This window comes from Copadichromis virginalis, linkage group LG5 (genome assembly GCF_057382275.1).
Source record: "Copadichromis virginalis isolate Kocher_CV1m ecotype Utaka linkage group LG5, C_Virginalis_male_GT1.1, whole genome shotgun sequence".
NCBI classification, from domain to species: Eukaryota; Metazoa; Chordata; class Actinopteri; order Cichliformes; family Cichlidae; genus Copadichromis; species Copadichromis virginalis.
In genome coordinates this window covers 40439776-40454710 of record NC_140622.1, presented here as the reverse complement: position 1 = coordinate 40454710, position 14935 = coordinate 40439776, and the positions used below count along the sequence as shown (strand labels likewise).

Below are 14935 nucleotides of genomic sequence, written 5' to 3'. Positions count from 1 at the left end.
CTTCTACTGCAATTTGTTTTAAAATGTGGCTAAAAATGTAGCGCAGAAATTCAGCTTCATGAAACACATCAGGGAGGGATTTAAAAAACCATCTGCATCAGGACAAACAGGAAGAACAACAAACTTCATCTCCAAAGAAAAACCTCCTGGTTTAAGGAACATGTGTCCAAAATAACCAACCGGGATCAAAACCGTTGGTGCCTTACCCCATTTCTGCTTCATGAACCACTTTCTGCATGCAGAGCTGGCTGTCAATTACCAGCTCTGCATGCGAGAGTGCGCACAGAAGGAGGAGAAGAGGCAGCGAAGGCTTCTGTAAGAGATTTTTGATGATATAAATAAATATGTGTTCCTGCAGAGGAGGGATTGGAGTGATTTCATTCAGACCACGTTCATCTGATGGGCAGCCCAGACAAGACGGCGCTCTGTTATTTACATTTCACATGCAACGAGGCTCCGAGTGCAGCTCGGCCTTAATTGATTGAACCAATCGTATTAGGACCAGGTGATTTGGACTGCTATTTATTACCTGAGTTAATTAAAGTCGGAGAGGGAGAGTCATACAGAACGAGGGGACGGAGGGAGATTTGGTAAAGGATGGAGGAGCAATACAGAGAGAAAAGGAGGATTTAAGCTGCCATACGCAGAGATAGTATGTAATGAGAAAAGGGGGAGAAAGTTGGGAAGAGCTGCTAAAAAAAGAGGAGATGCAATTAAAAAGTGAGTGAATGAGTGAAGCCTTTCTAACAGCAGTTTAGGAGGTGGAAGAGTTGTGAAGTTCAGGGCTGGATGGGTGAGCGGGAAACACTCCTGAGACTGTCCTGGACTTTCATTCAAAGAGTCAGATTCAATACAAATGACAGATAATTACTTCCTGACATTAGAACAAACATAATGTTGTCATGAGCTGATGTAAAAGCTTTTCTAACCTGTTAAAAGTATTTAGTCTTGTGAAAAATAAAATATTTGAACCTGTTTCCTGAACACTGCTTCTTCTCATTAATAAAAGACAAAGATGGCAGCTCACCTACCAACTGTACAAAACACAACAGAGTCGCCGCCTCCAACTGTGGGAAGCCACCAACTGTGCCCAGAGATAATCAGAGTCTGACTTCACCAAAGAGGGCAGCGGGCAGGGGCTGCCGAGGGGCGAGCAGGTGTAGTAAGAACTGCTCAGATATGTTCGGGCCATCAAAGAAAACGGAGCGAAACAGCACAGAAATCTGCCACCGCCACACGGTCTGGTTCAGGAGGCAGATCAGGTCATCTCCTAAGAGTGCACGCCACATATCCTAAAGCAAGATGCTGACCCCAAGTTGCTCTCTGATGCGTCCATCGGGGTATAAATGTGCGTGAGTCTTAGATTAAAAAAAAAAGCATAGAAAAAGTGCTTGTATGAAAAAATAATAAGTAAATAAATACATTGAAATAGTATGAATGAGGTAAGCTGTATAAAGTGTTTTGTGTGCTCAGGTAGAAAAGAACATTTCCCGTCCCTGGATGTAATTCAGGCGTTTGCAGAAACCTTTTGTTTGTTGTCCACAGGTGGCTGTGAGTCACAAACTTTCCTTTTCTTGAATAAATACCTGCAGCTTTGCATGCAGGGAAAAAAACCATTAGCACATTTCCACAGTGGATCGGTCAGGATCTGACAGTAAAGAAAGTTTGGTGGTCGTCTGTGACGGGTGGACTCCACACTTACAGGACAGACTTGTTTGTAATGAACGCTGCTCTATCTGGATAAATCCTGGCCTCGCACCTGAGCTGTCAGATTTACTCGCTCCTTTACTGATCTACACGGTTTTTTGCAGCTTCTGTTTGATTTCAACTGAATTGTCTGCGTCTGGCTCAAGAGTTTTGCACAGTGCGGTGTTTTAGACGACACGTGGTCTGCTGACTTGACAGAATTCGGCTATTTCCGAATAAGCCTGCCAGAGTCGCCCCGGGCTGCTTCTTAATTTCCACCTGAAAGAACATCATCAGATTTTGTCAGAAGCAGCTGCAGAAGTGTAAGAGCAGAGTGGAGACCCCGGGGCCGATGAATTCACTATAAGGCTGGGTGAATATGGAAATACAATAACTCTGGGTAAGATGGAATAACAAGTTATAGCAACAAGTCAGTGATATTACTGGACCTGTTCCAAAAACCTCAGCTGCATCTGATGCAAGAGAGGAGCTAAAGAGTGCAGCATCGATTGTAGTCATGGTTGTACCAGGCAGCGTTATCGGTGCATGTGCTACATGCAGGCTTCACAGATGGAGATGACTTGTGTTATTCTAACAGATATGGTCTGGTTCTGGAGTGCAAACTGTCAAGATTTTCACCCCACACGAGCTCTATATGTTTTACTTTCATTTATTTAAAGGAGACCTGAGGCACCACCCAGATGCGCTTTAACTTTTTTAATGTGATAATATTTTGATTTCACAACTGAAGTCTGAGCAGAGGACTGGAAATCAGGAGCTTACACTCACATCCACATCAGGCCGGTCAGACTGTGTAAAGCCTGCCAAGTGCAACCATTATAATAACAATATACCAGATATATACAGAAAGCACAGAGCCTAGAGGTGCACTGCTTCACTGTGATTGGCAGAAAGATTAAAATATTTCTGGGAAGTCTTCAAACGCACACATGAGAGCTTCTGGAAAGATGAAGCAAACGCGGACGAAGCGCATTCATCGGACGCTGGATGAAACAAATCATCTGAAAGATTAGTCGAGCTTATAAACACGTCAATTAAAAGACAAAAAGAAATGTTTTGCTCATTTTGAGTAAAATTGTCTTCAAATCAGCAGTCAGATCAAATCGTGACCTTTACAAAATGTGCAAATCCATCTCAGTGAATAACTTCCAGCAGCTTGTTTTAGAACGACTGTATTTATAGCTTTACATTTTCTTGTTTAACTGTTGCGTGTGATTGCATATGTTTCTAGGATGTATTTCGAGGCTGGAGACCTTGGGAAGGAATCCTATTAGCTTCTCTAGTGGAAACCAGCAGTGATTCAGCTGAACTGTAATTTATTAGCTACAGAATTTCCAGCCTGTGTTTGACAATCTGGGTTACAAGAAGTAATTTTTCCAATGATAATGTAGCAATTCTTTTACAAAATGTGGTTACTGTGTTGAAAAGAAAGCCCACTTTTAAACGTCTGCTGGCTTTTGATGAAATGAAACCAAACCAATCAGAGCGTACGGAACGTGATCTGCTATTATCCCGACTTGAATGCCGCCTATTCATCAAACTTCACGGACCTTGACTGGGAGTAGAGAGCGCTCTGTGTGTGTGTGTGTGTGTGTGTGTGTGTGTGTGTGTGTGTGTGTGTGTGTGTGTGTGTGTGTGGAAGGCAGAAGTATAAACAGAGAAAGTCAAAGTCGGAGAGGGGAGTCGGTGGCAGAGAGGGGGAGACAGAGACGTTTGACCAGGGCAAATATAGTCTGTGATCTGCATCGGAATTAAAGGAACGACAGACAAGTGTGGAAGTTGTCTTTCCAATCAGCGCTAACCTTTCACAGACTGAGCTCACAGACATTAAATGCAAATATTTATTATGAGCATTAAAAAATGTCCAGTAATAGACTTTTTTTTTTTAGTTACATAAATTAGATTAATTTGGTTTGCTGGTCTGTGCTGCAAAAGAAGCAAATAATACACTTACATGGAGACAGACTGTGCAGAGGTTTGGCACCACCTGGTTGTTTGTACTGGAGCCAGTTTGAAGAGAATAGTTGCAACTCTTAGAGGCACAGTGTTCCTTTACAAGCCTGAGACCACAGCTAGCCACGGGCTAACATCAGCAAGCCGACCGACACTGTAGGTACACAGCAGGAAGGTTATCATATAACCAAGTGCAGCAACTAAATTCACGATTAATTTCGCCATGATATGACGATATACGGGGTCATCTGAAACAGGAATGACTAGGGCATTTATCACATGGTCCATCCATCCACTCATCATGGTCTAAGTCACAGAGGAAGCAGTTCAGGAGACGCACAGATGCCCGTAGGTGTAGCAGCTCTACTCTGAGCCCCTCCTGATGAAAATCACAATCAGTTTTTTCTTTCATGAGCTGCCAGCGTTTGTCTCATTGCAGATCTTGGTTGCATTGGACTTGAATATTTTTCTGAAGCTGCTTTAGCCTCAGGTTTTGGTAATCGTCATTCCTTTAACTACTGGAGAGCGAGTTCAGTGCTGTCCTAACGTAACAGTCAGGAGCCTTCTGTTTGCAAATGGCCTCTTACATAAAAATGTGTGCTATGCAGAAGTGCATCTCACGTACTGTGCCACTACAGCTGTGACAACGCAATCCACAGATTACCTTTAATGTACTTCAGTAATCATGGCATATCATTTTAATTTACATCTGTTCATTTTCTAAGTAACTAAATAGATTTTTGGATGTGGAAGTAGTGGTGTGCTGGAGGTGGGTTGCAAAGTGGCTTGCAGAAAGCAGGTTCAGGCCACTGAGGGATCAGCTGATGTGGGTTTATCCACAGAGCTGCAGAGCCAGTCTGAAGTAACACTGTCTCATTTATTCAACACTACAAGTTTCAGTAGTGATTATTTTTGTGTGTCAAGCTTCTTTTTATATTTTTAATGACAAGAAACATGTTTAGTGGTGTTTGGTTTTTTTTGTTGGGGGGGGGGGGGGGGGGGTCATTCCTTTTAAAGCTCAACTTCTGTTGTTTTTAGTTTTTATCTGACTTGAATCCCAACACTGGGAAGAAACAGAAAATGTATTTTTGGGATTACCAGATGTCATGAAAAGCTGAGTGAAACTGGAGCTCCAGCTCTGATCTAACTGCCATAACAGCCTCGTCTGTTCCAAAGCTTAACTCCTGAAATCCAGCTCTTTAGAAATAAATCAATACGAGGACTGAGACGTGGTTAGGAAGGATAAAAAGGTTCATCTCTGATCATCTTTGTTTGCTTACATGTTTTGGTATGCATATCCAATGGGCTGCATTCATTCTACGCTCAAAAGCAAACATTAGAAATACTGTTTGTTTAATAAGAGCTTTGTTTTCCTACAGCTCAGATGTTAAAGGGCTCGCGCTGACAGACGGTGGAAGGCAGCTCAGCAGCTGCATGCTGTTCTCCAGGCACACTGATGGATGTATCCATCGAACGGAAATACCTCGAGCCCTTTAACGACTAAATCCATCTGTTTCTTTTCTCTTAATCTCAGGACCTGACGGCCTTGGTAGCCAACGGCACGGTGACCAGCAAGCCTCCCGTCACTTTACGGTTGGTCATCCCAGCGAGCCAGTGCGGTTCCCTCATCGGCAAAGGCGGGTCTAAGATCAAGGAGATCAGAGAGGTGAGCCGCTCGACAAGATGAAGTCTCTGTCGTAAAATCGGGCATTGCAGGAACGTTTTCCACTTTCCAAGAAGACATCAAACCAGATATGAGTTACTGCTGATTAACTGCTGATTAGCTAGTGCTCGATGAACAAGAGTGAAAGACCTAAACTACTTAAATATTGGCTCCTGCTTCTGGAAAAAAAAATACACACTTTATTTTAGATTTTTAAAAATCCATACACACTGTGGGAGCATAAGTGCTGGGCCACCGACACATGAGGCCTACAGGAGCTGCTGGCCATGGAAACCCACTGTGAAGCTCCCAGCCTGCAGTTTCTGTGCTGATGTTCATGCCAGAGAAGGTTTGACTCTCCAAGTCCTGTAGTGAGATGAAGGGCTTGGTTGGTGCCTCACATCAGGTCCGGTGTCATTTACACGAACTGTGAAGTGTCTGATGACGCAGAACAGAGCCATGAAAGTTTTGTGGCTGCAGTCAGGAGGTTGGTGGTTCTGTCCCTGTCTGCTGCAGTCTGATTGGCTAATATCCTTTGGCAAGATAAATTCAGATAAATTATCTCCAATGAAATGGTGAATGCCTGAAAGTTGTTCGTGGTGCTCTACTCACAGAACGCTATTTTATTCTAATCAAAACTTGTGAAGATACAAAAAACAAAACTACATCTGATGATAAAGATATCCTTAACAAAAATGTTTACCGAGTAAAATTTACATTTTTGAGCTCTAAAAGCCCCGTTCAGTCTGTCACCCATGACCCCAGATGTCAGAGAGAGGGAGCTGTTGAGTCTTGTCCTGTTTAATTTAGGATATAAACCCAGCACCGGCGTGGAACTGACTCGCTGTCTCTAATAGTCTGTTTGAGATTTAACCAGCAGAAAGTTAATCTGCATTTTACTGAGCAGAAGCTGCTTGGGCTTGTCTGACAGAGCAGACCCTGTTTGTAACAGGCTTTAATGGGCAGCTCTGTTTACAACCTGGGCACAGTGGAGAGAATGCAAATGAATGTTATTTTAGTATACCGTGACTGGCTTCTGTGCAAGTTTGACTCAAAGGTCATAAACATCAATCCAGCAGACAGGAAGACTCAAACATGAGCTCCCATATTTAGATACTAACTAAAAGCGCTCTAAAAGCAGGTCACCAAAGTTTTCTTTTTGATATGTAAAATACAAGGACCAGGCAATAATGTGAACACACACAGTGTGAAACAAGACCTTGAAAACTTCACAAAGGCTTCAGTGTGAATGTTGGGTCGCACATCTGACAGCATCCGCCGCCGCATTAGCCAGCTAATTAAGGGAAAATGGTAAATGGCCTGTATTTGTACAGCGCTTTACTAGATCTGAATTCCACAAGCGCTGAAACTTTTATTCATTTCGCTTTGGCTTTCTTACTAAATATCCTGAAACTACCACTTTGAATAGTCTTTGCTTAACTTTGAGTGCGTGAACTTCATGTCTATTAATATACAATCTGACACGTGACCTTCTGAGTTGTCAAAAACACTTTTTGGGGCCTCATGTAGCATCTGACAGCATTCTCTCTGCTTATATTTTTAGGGTACAGAATCACTGCTGTGTGTGTTTCTTTGTGTGTACAGACGACAGGTGCGCAGGTTCAGGTGGCAGGTGACCTCCTCCCCAACTCCACAGAGAGAGAAGTGACGATATCAGGGAGCCAGGACGCCATCATCCAGTGTGTTAAACTCATCTGCACTGTAATCCTCGAGGTACGTGAGTGAGGCCAAACAGGAAAACTGAGTGAAATTAACGAGAAAGTACTGTAGAAAATGTTCAAATGCCTGGTTTCCACAAAGCTGTGAAGTTTGGGGCTGAAAACCAGAGCCTGTGTGGAAACTCCAACAGCTGCAGTTCCGCTAAAGGCCACTCGGGGGTGGCTCCAGCAGTGAGTCAGTCCCCATAGACTCCCGTGTTAAAACTTTACAGCAGAAATAAACATGTTTACAACCTGGTACAAAAACCATTTTGGTCTCTATGGAGATTTTCCCTCTTCATAACATCATTAGGGGCGTGGCCTCTCTGACTAAGAGGTGAATGGTGACACAGGCGGTCATAGCTGCTAGCTGTCTGCTAGGCTTCACCTCAACTAACTGGAGTCAGCGAACGTGTTTGTGGAGGCTTTTAGAGGATTTTTAATTATCTGACCAATGATATGGCTGCTGTGGGGCTAGTTGTATTAACAGATCGTCCAAAAAGTGTGACCTCCTTCTAGGATTTTATATTTTTACATGGTGTCTGTGTTTGTGTGAGGGAAGCATGCAGTCTATTGATGTTGCTTGCTAACCTGATGACTTAGCAGACCCTAAAAAACCTTTTATCTGCAGAGAAATGAAATGCAAGGTGTGAAAAAGCAAGGCGTTAAAGGTGTTTGAGGCAGTGATGAACCTTCTGGCTCCATTAAACATGATATTACGTTAGCTAAAATACTAACGTTGAGGTTTTAAAATACTAGTTGGTGACATCAGAGTGTCTCCATTCATTGCATACAGTCTGTGGCTGATGCTCTGCAGGTTCATCACTGCCTCAAACACCTTTAACGCTGCTTGTTCAGCATTCCTGTTTTCACACATTGCAGCTGCTTTGGTGCACATTTCTCCTCAGTGCAAGTTTTTGTTTTTTGGATGTGTGCATTATCTGGTGGGTGGTTGCTATGACAACAGCCTTATGTGCCTTCATCCTTTTCTAAGCTAACCTTTACACCTTAATAATTAGTCAAAATGTCTGACATCATCTTACGTGATTAGTTCAAGGCTTTCTCTTCGTATCGGTATTTCTAGATTTGTCATTTTGTGACACGAGCATCATCGCCATCCTTCCCTGATCTATTATTACCATCACACTCGTGACACTCAAGACACAAAGCTTTTTTCTTCATCTGATGCAACCTGATGCTAATTTTGAAATAACAGAGCCGCAGGAGTGATTCTTTTAAAAATTTATGCAGCGGCTCTGTAATGATGCACACTCGTCTGCGCTTTATTACCACTACATTACATTTTTGTGAGATTTCGTGCTCCTTTCCAATAATCTTCAAAATGGAAACAGTAAAATTTATAATTCATGATTGTATTATAATTAATCAGAGACTGCAGTCATTAAGGAGAGCACGTCTCGAGGATTAGAAGCAGAAACTGAGAAATCAAAGGCTTCAGGAGCTCATTGGTATTCCAAGCACCTTAATCTGCGATGAGAAAGGAGGAGCAGAAAAGAAATAAAAATGCTGACCTTATTTAAACTTCATTCACTTTCAAGTGCTGGTACTTACTGTCAATGTGAAGTTGCATGCCTCCATTCACACTTTGTTTGATCTCAGTAAGAAATCTTTTGATGTACTTTGGTCCTCTGATGGACTGTTGTCTCCCTGCCGTCCACCCTGTGCATGCTTGGAAGTGATGCATCCAAACAGCACGTTGGGATAAATGAATGAGAAATCTATTTTTCTGTGAAGTCCTGTTGTCGGACGTAGAGTAGAGGTTTCTGCTGCAGCTTCACTTTATTCCACGGTGAATTTAGAGGGAACGAAATCTCAGAACTCAACAAAAATGCCAATGTAGACGGAAAAAAATTGATTCTGTTCATCTGGACGTAGTGTTTTCAGTCTCAGCTGACTGCAGGTTTTCCCAACCTTATATAAAGTACCTGAACTGCTCAGACAGCCAGCTCTCAGCCAAAGCGCCCATGTCCCCAACTTTAAGCCTTAATACATTTAAAAATAAAAAAGAGAAAGACAAACTATCCCACGTACAGTTGTTATATTATAAAGTGTAAATATGTTTGTTTGTTTGTTTGTTTGTTTGTTTTCTGGTGAAATTTTGGATGTTTTAGCACGAGAGTCAGTTAGCACTGCCTCAAGTGGACATTACAGGAACTGCATTGTTTTTGTACTTTTAAACTTCCTTTTTTTCCCTTTTTATTGTAAAAACTCAATCCATGAAGACAAAATATATGTATCACTTAAACTGTAAAGTAATAGTGGGGTACTGAGGTAGGAACAATATCCTCATATATTAAAGCATTAATCAGCATTGCGTCATTATAATGGCAGGTTATCACATTGTTACCAGGATATATTTCTGTCTGCCTCACAGACGTGTGTGTTTGCACATTTTTACCCCAGTTCTAGCCTCTTGTTACCCACTTACTTATATTTGAGTGCTGTTGATACTAGGGCTGCCACGATTTGTCGACAAAATCGTTGACGACTAATTCAATAGTCGACGCGTCGTTTGAACCTTGTAAGATCCTGAAAGACGCTGGAATAAGTAGTAGGATTTAAGAGGGTAATAACAGACTGAAACAGAAGATGGCAGCAATGCATCTACAAGGATGCCAAAGTTAAGTCTGGGAGCATAAAGAAGAATAATGTCCAATGCAAAATCTGCACAATGGAACTTGCCTTCCATGGCGGCACGACGGCGATGCACGAGCATCTGAAAAGGAAGCACGTCATGGCTTCTGATGACGAAGTGGTACAGTCATCTCAGTAAGCGAATTGGCTAGTTAGCTGCTAACATTAGCGTAAACAGCGAGCTACTTACTCATATTGATAGCTGTAAATGTTACGTTACAGTACTGCAAAAAAATATGTTCGTCTTCAATGGACTTTGTCACCAACAACTTGCACACATCGGCACACAATTTGGGGGCCTTTCGGTTTGTTGCTACAATCTGCAAATTTCACTAAAGGTTTAATAAACTATCATCTTGTCTTTATTTTTAGTTAGCACATACCTTAAACACTTCCAGCTGTAAGCTAATGATAGTTATATAAGATCAGATGCATGCTGGTGCAATAAGCTGTAGTTTTACGTCCAATGGATGCATGATCTGATTAGTCGATTAGACTAGTCGACTATCAAAATAATCGTTTGTGGCAGCCCTAGTTGATACAAGAGTGGGATGGATATTGGACATTACTTTGGAAAGTAAGCGATTTCCACAGATTACCTTCTTGTATCTTAATGCCCTACTATTACCATAAAAACTATAAGAGAAAGCATTTATAAAATGCACACATAAATGAAAAATATAAAGGCTGAAGTAAATATGAATTATCAACATGCAGGGCCCGTGATGTGAGAAATCCCAGTCTCTGGGGTCCACCGGTCACCCCCCCCCCACCTCCCCCACCTCTGTGCAAACTGTGAATGAGTGTGAGGGGGAATCCTGTTCTGCAAAGCCAAATGTTTTGCAGAATATGTGAAAACTTGTTTCATTTGATTACGTATTCATATTTAAATTGAGCGCTGACAGGTCATCATTAAGAATCTCATCAGCTAAAACAATTAGCCTAGACTCTCTGGGTGTATCCTACAACCAGAACTTAATGAGCTGCAGTGGATCGCAGCATGATGAATATGACATTAGTAGAGTGCCTGTGTAATAAAAGCGCTCAGCATGCAGCAGGAAAAGCCGTGATTCCCTCATTTCAACCGCATCAGCAATTCAGACAAACACAACAATCCAGCAGCACAGCAAGTTTAAATAAGAGCCGCTTGGCTTTTATGATGTTGTGCAGCAATAATGAAATAAACTCATGTTGCTGCTTAATGTCCCTTTGATGTCTCCCTGTTGCACCAAACACACAATAAGATAAAAATGGATGAAACATTAGCCGACACTTGATGATCAGTCACTCAGAGAATGTACTGTACAGGCTTAATAGGCTTAATATCCCAAATTAAATATAAAGCACGGTTGTTTCCCAGCCTCTGAAGTATTGAACCCCCTTCTGCTTCTATAAAAAATGATAGTTTTCAGCAGCAAAACTTATCACATATTAAATGATGAGCTTTATGCATTTAAAGATCTATCTCGTAGTCTTTTTAACTAAATCCTTCCAAGTTGGAAAAACATAAAAGCATATCTGTAATGTTAGAGGTTCTGCTGTTCTCCTGCAGCCAGAACTGCCATCCACTATTTTTTGGGTGACCACAGTTGGTGCAACTATCAGCAATCAATCAATTTAGTGCCCTTACTATATAACCACTGATGGTTTTTGCTTAGATTATGGCATCAGTGAAGTGGACCTACCACTCCGATGTCGTCACTACTGTGTATTAATGTGTATGTCCAAAAAAAAATCCCCCACTGCAAGCTCGGGTCCTCAGCCAGAGGCCTGGGAGCTCTACTGGACAGAGATCTCGGATGTTGTTCCTGGGATCTGCAGGAGCCACTCCCCTAGCTTTGGGGTCACTGCACCGAGTGCTGCGATTACAACGGTTACCTTCACCCTCCGCATCTTCTTGAGCTGCTCTTTCAGCCATTGGTACTTCCCAGGTTCTCATGTTCCTTCTTCTTGATGTTGCTATCACTCGGTATCGCTACATCTATCACTACGGGTCTCTTCCTCTGCTGGTTCACTACTACACTACAGTTCGTCTTGTGATTGGAAGGTTGCCGGTTCGAGCCCCGGCTCGTACAGTCTTGGTCACTGTGTCCTTGGGCAAGACATTTCACCTACCGCCTACTGGTGTTGGCCAGAGGGGCCGATGGTGCGATATGGCAGCCTCGCTTCTGTCAGTCTGCCCCAGGGCAGCTGTACCTGTAGCTGCCTCCACCAGTGTGTGAATGTGAGTGTAAATGAATAGTGGAATTGTGAAGCGCTTTGAGGGTCTCGAAAAGCGCTATAGAAATGCAATCCATCATTAATTATATCATCAGTTATATCGTTATTGCAAATTTTCAAATGTATATCGTGATAAATATTTTTGGTCATATCGCCCTGCTCTAGTGGTAGTAGGGACTGTCCAGATGTCACATCTTCTAGTAGACTTTCAGAGGATGCTTCACGTAGTCTTCGTAATCGGCCAGGAGGATCCAGGGTAGAGCTGTTATCCATTATCTCAGGTCAGCCGCTCTCGCACTCAAGGCCTTCAACGCACCAGTTGTTCTTGGGGTTTGGTGTCCAGTCTCAGAGGGTAGGGCTGATGATATCTCCCACCTCAAAAGTCAAGGAAACCACAGGACACATCCAAAAATGTTTCATCACAACGCTGGTAAAATGTTGCCTTGGTGGTTAAAATTTAAACAGGGTAATGACAAAAAGTACCTTTAACCCATATCGCAAGCTCATCCCTAAACTAACCAAGTAGTTTTTAGTGTTAAACCCAATCTATTAAACACAAGCGCCTCAATGGGGAGTCAGATTTGTAAGTTATTATTCCAACACTCGCCTTCCAATGTTTCAACACTGATTTCATGCTAAAGATATAAAGCAGCTGGTTTTGCCCTTGAATAACAGTGAGACACACACACAATGGTAAAACACAGCTCAGCACTACAATTGACTTTCTATTGACGTTGCTTTCACAGATGCCAGCCAGTGTTGGGGAGTAACGGAGTACATGTACCAGCATTACATACTTAAAATACAAAATATGAGTAACTGTATTCCGTTACAGTTACCGTTTAAAAAGGTGGTATTCAGAATACAGTTACTTTGTTGAAATAAATGGATTACACGGCGGTCTTTTCCTGTTTCATATGCTCGGCTGTGTCCTCTCTGTTTTTGGTAATTCCAGGCTGGTGGAAACCCAAACAAAACACACATTAAGAGGCTCTGATGTCTGTGTCTCAATCTCATGGCCCATGTCTCCTCTACTTGTGCCCCGAATAGTGATGTGAAGAAATATTTTTTAAAATTATTATTCAAAAAATGATTTAATATGAAGGCAATAGGCAGAGTGTTACAGGCATCGCCCTAAAGAAAGTACGAGCTGTCACGGAGCAGAAACGGGAGCTGGAAGCATGTAAATATAATAATAACCACTGCAGCCAAACAGAGAGCCTGACGAGCCCAGCTGTAAGTAAGCTGTTAAGACTCGACTGTACGCTGCGTTTGTGTTTTCCTCCGAAATAATAAGTTCCAGAATAGTTTTCTACACGAGATCGCTGCAAAAAGTGCAGCCTTACCTAATGTCCACCTACTGTTACTCATTTATATTAAGATTTAAACATCTGGTTGGTGTTGGTGTGGAGAGTAACCTTCAGTAATAGTAATAAATCACACAGCAATAGGACATTAATGTAGTTGTAAAAAGCACGATAATATAAAAAGTAAATATATAAAGTATATATATACATAAAGTAATCCAAAGTATTCAGAATATTCGTCATATAATCTGTAGTGGAATACATTTTAGAGGTAACCTTCCCAACGCTGATGCCAGCACATAATTGGACCCCATTATTTGCCACCACCACCTTAAGATTCTTCATATGTTTGTGCCTATAACCTCACCTCTGACTGTCTTTTCTTTATCTGTAGTCTCCACCAAAAGGAGCAACTATTCCATACCGACCCAGCCCGACTCCGGGAACTGTACTGCTGGCAGGAAACCAGGTAAGCTGTTGGAGAATGATGGTAATTAACATCCTGCTGGAAATCATGTACCACTGTAAAGGTCCTTCAGATGAACCGTAACAGGGAGCAAAACATAAAATATGCAAGACGGCAGGAAAATGATAGATGGAGCAGACAGAACAAAATAATGCAGGTATCCGGTGATGAAAGTAGTATGAGAGTGGCAGAATAAAGGAAATGATTAATGAAAGCAGAACAAACAGATTTATAGACGGAAGAAAATCAGGTAACAGAAGGAAGCATGAAAGGAGGAGAGGCAGAGATGTTGGTGAGAGAGGCACGGGCGGACGGATTAATGGGTCAGATAGACGCGTAGATGAAGGGGATTTAGGGAGGTATGAAGAAATGATGGATGTATGGGAGTACTGAGGAAGAGATGGAGGAGTGGACGGATGAGTGAGTCGATACATAATTTATTATTCAAGAATATGCTTTGGTTTGCAATTTCAGTGTCAGACAGAATACCCACATGGTCGCTTACCCTCTTATGTTTTTTCCATGCACAGACACAGTCATGTTTCCATCTTTTCAGAGGAGATCAAACTGCCTTACTGTAATTTCCTGGATGTAGACTAAACTTAATCTAGAACAGCAATTTCCTTCAAATGGCTCAACAGGCAACTTTTGGTCCTCACAAAAAACCGAGGTCCCCGCAAGTCATTAAATAGATTTATGTCCCCACAACATCAGTAATACAAGTATGGATGTGTACACACACACAGTCCACTTGCTAAGTTGTAGGGTGTAGGCGGCTCCTGTCACACCAGTTCAGTATGATAAAATGATGCTTTTTTATGACGACTCACAATTCTTAAGTATTCACTAGAGAAAACATTTGTCGCTGCTGGAGAGGAAACCTTGGTTTGTCTGTGTTTCTGTGAATGAATTTGTTGGATTGGAACGTTTTCACCAAATTCTACTATATATGATTTTTATTTCCAGACCAGATTGTTATCTCTTCCAGGGAAGTCATGTGATCATCCATTTGATAGCATCCTTGAAAGGCTGGGGATGGATTTGAACAAATATGGGGACTGGTTGAACTTGATTCACTTTTAGATACAATCTGATTCTATAACCAGGAATTTGTGGAAAATGGTTTTTGTTCCAAAATAGGGCAAAACTTTGCATCATGTAAGATCAGATGGACATCTATCAGGTCATTGGTGACCCATCTAAGGCTACGATTAAGATATTGTTTGTTTGTAGCTGAACTTTTCCT

General features: G+C 41.9%; 1 protein-coding gene across 2 annotated transcripts in view; it reads left to right on the top strand.

Moving 5' to 3' along the window:
- The window catches only part of pcbp4 (poly(rC) binding protein 4), a 219700-nt gene that overhangs the window by 158135 nt on the left and 46630 nt on the right, over positions 1–14935 (top strand). For both annotated transcript variants that reach the window (XM_085457821.1, XM_085457820.1), the window contains exons 7-9: positions 5195–5326; positions 6929–7057; positions 13618–13692. In XM_085457821.1, coding sequence (XP_085313947.1) covers positions 5195–5326; positions 6929–7057; positions 13618–13692 — 336 coding nt within the window. The remainder of the gene's footprint in view (positions 1–5194; positions 5327–6928; positions 7058–13617; positions 13693–14935) is intronic.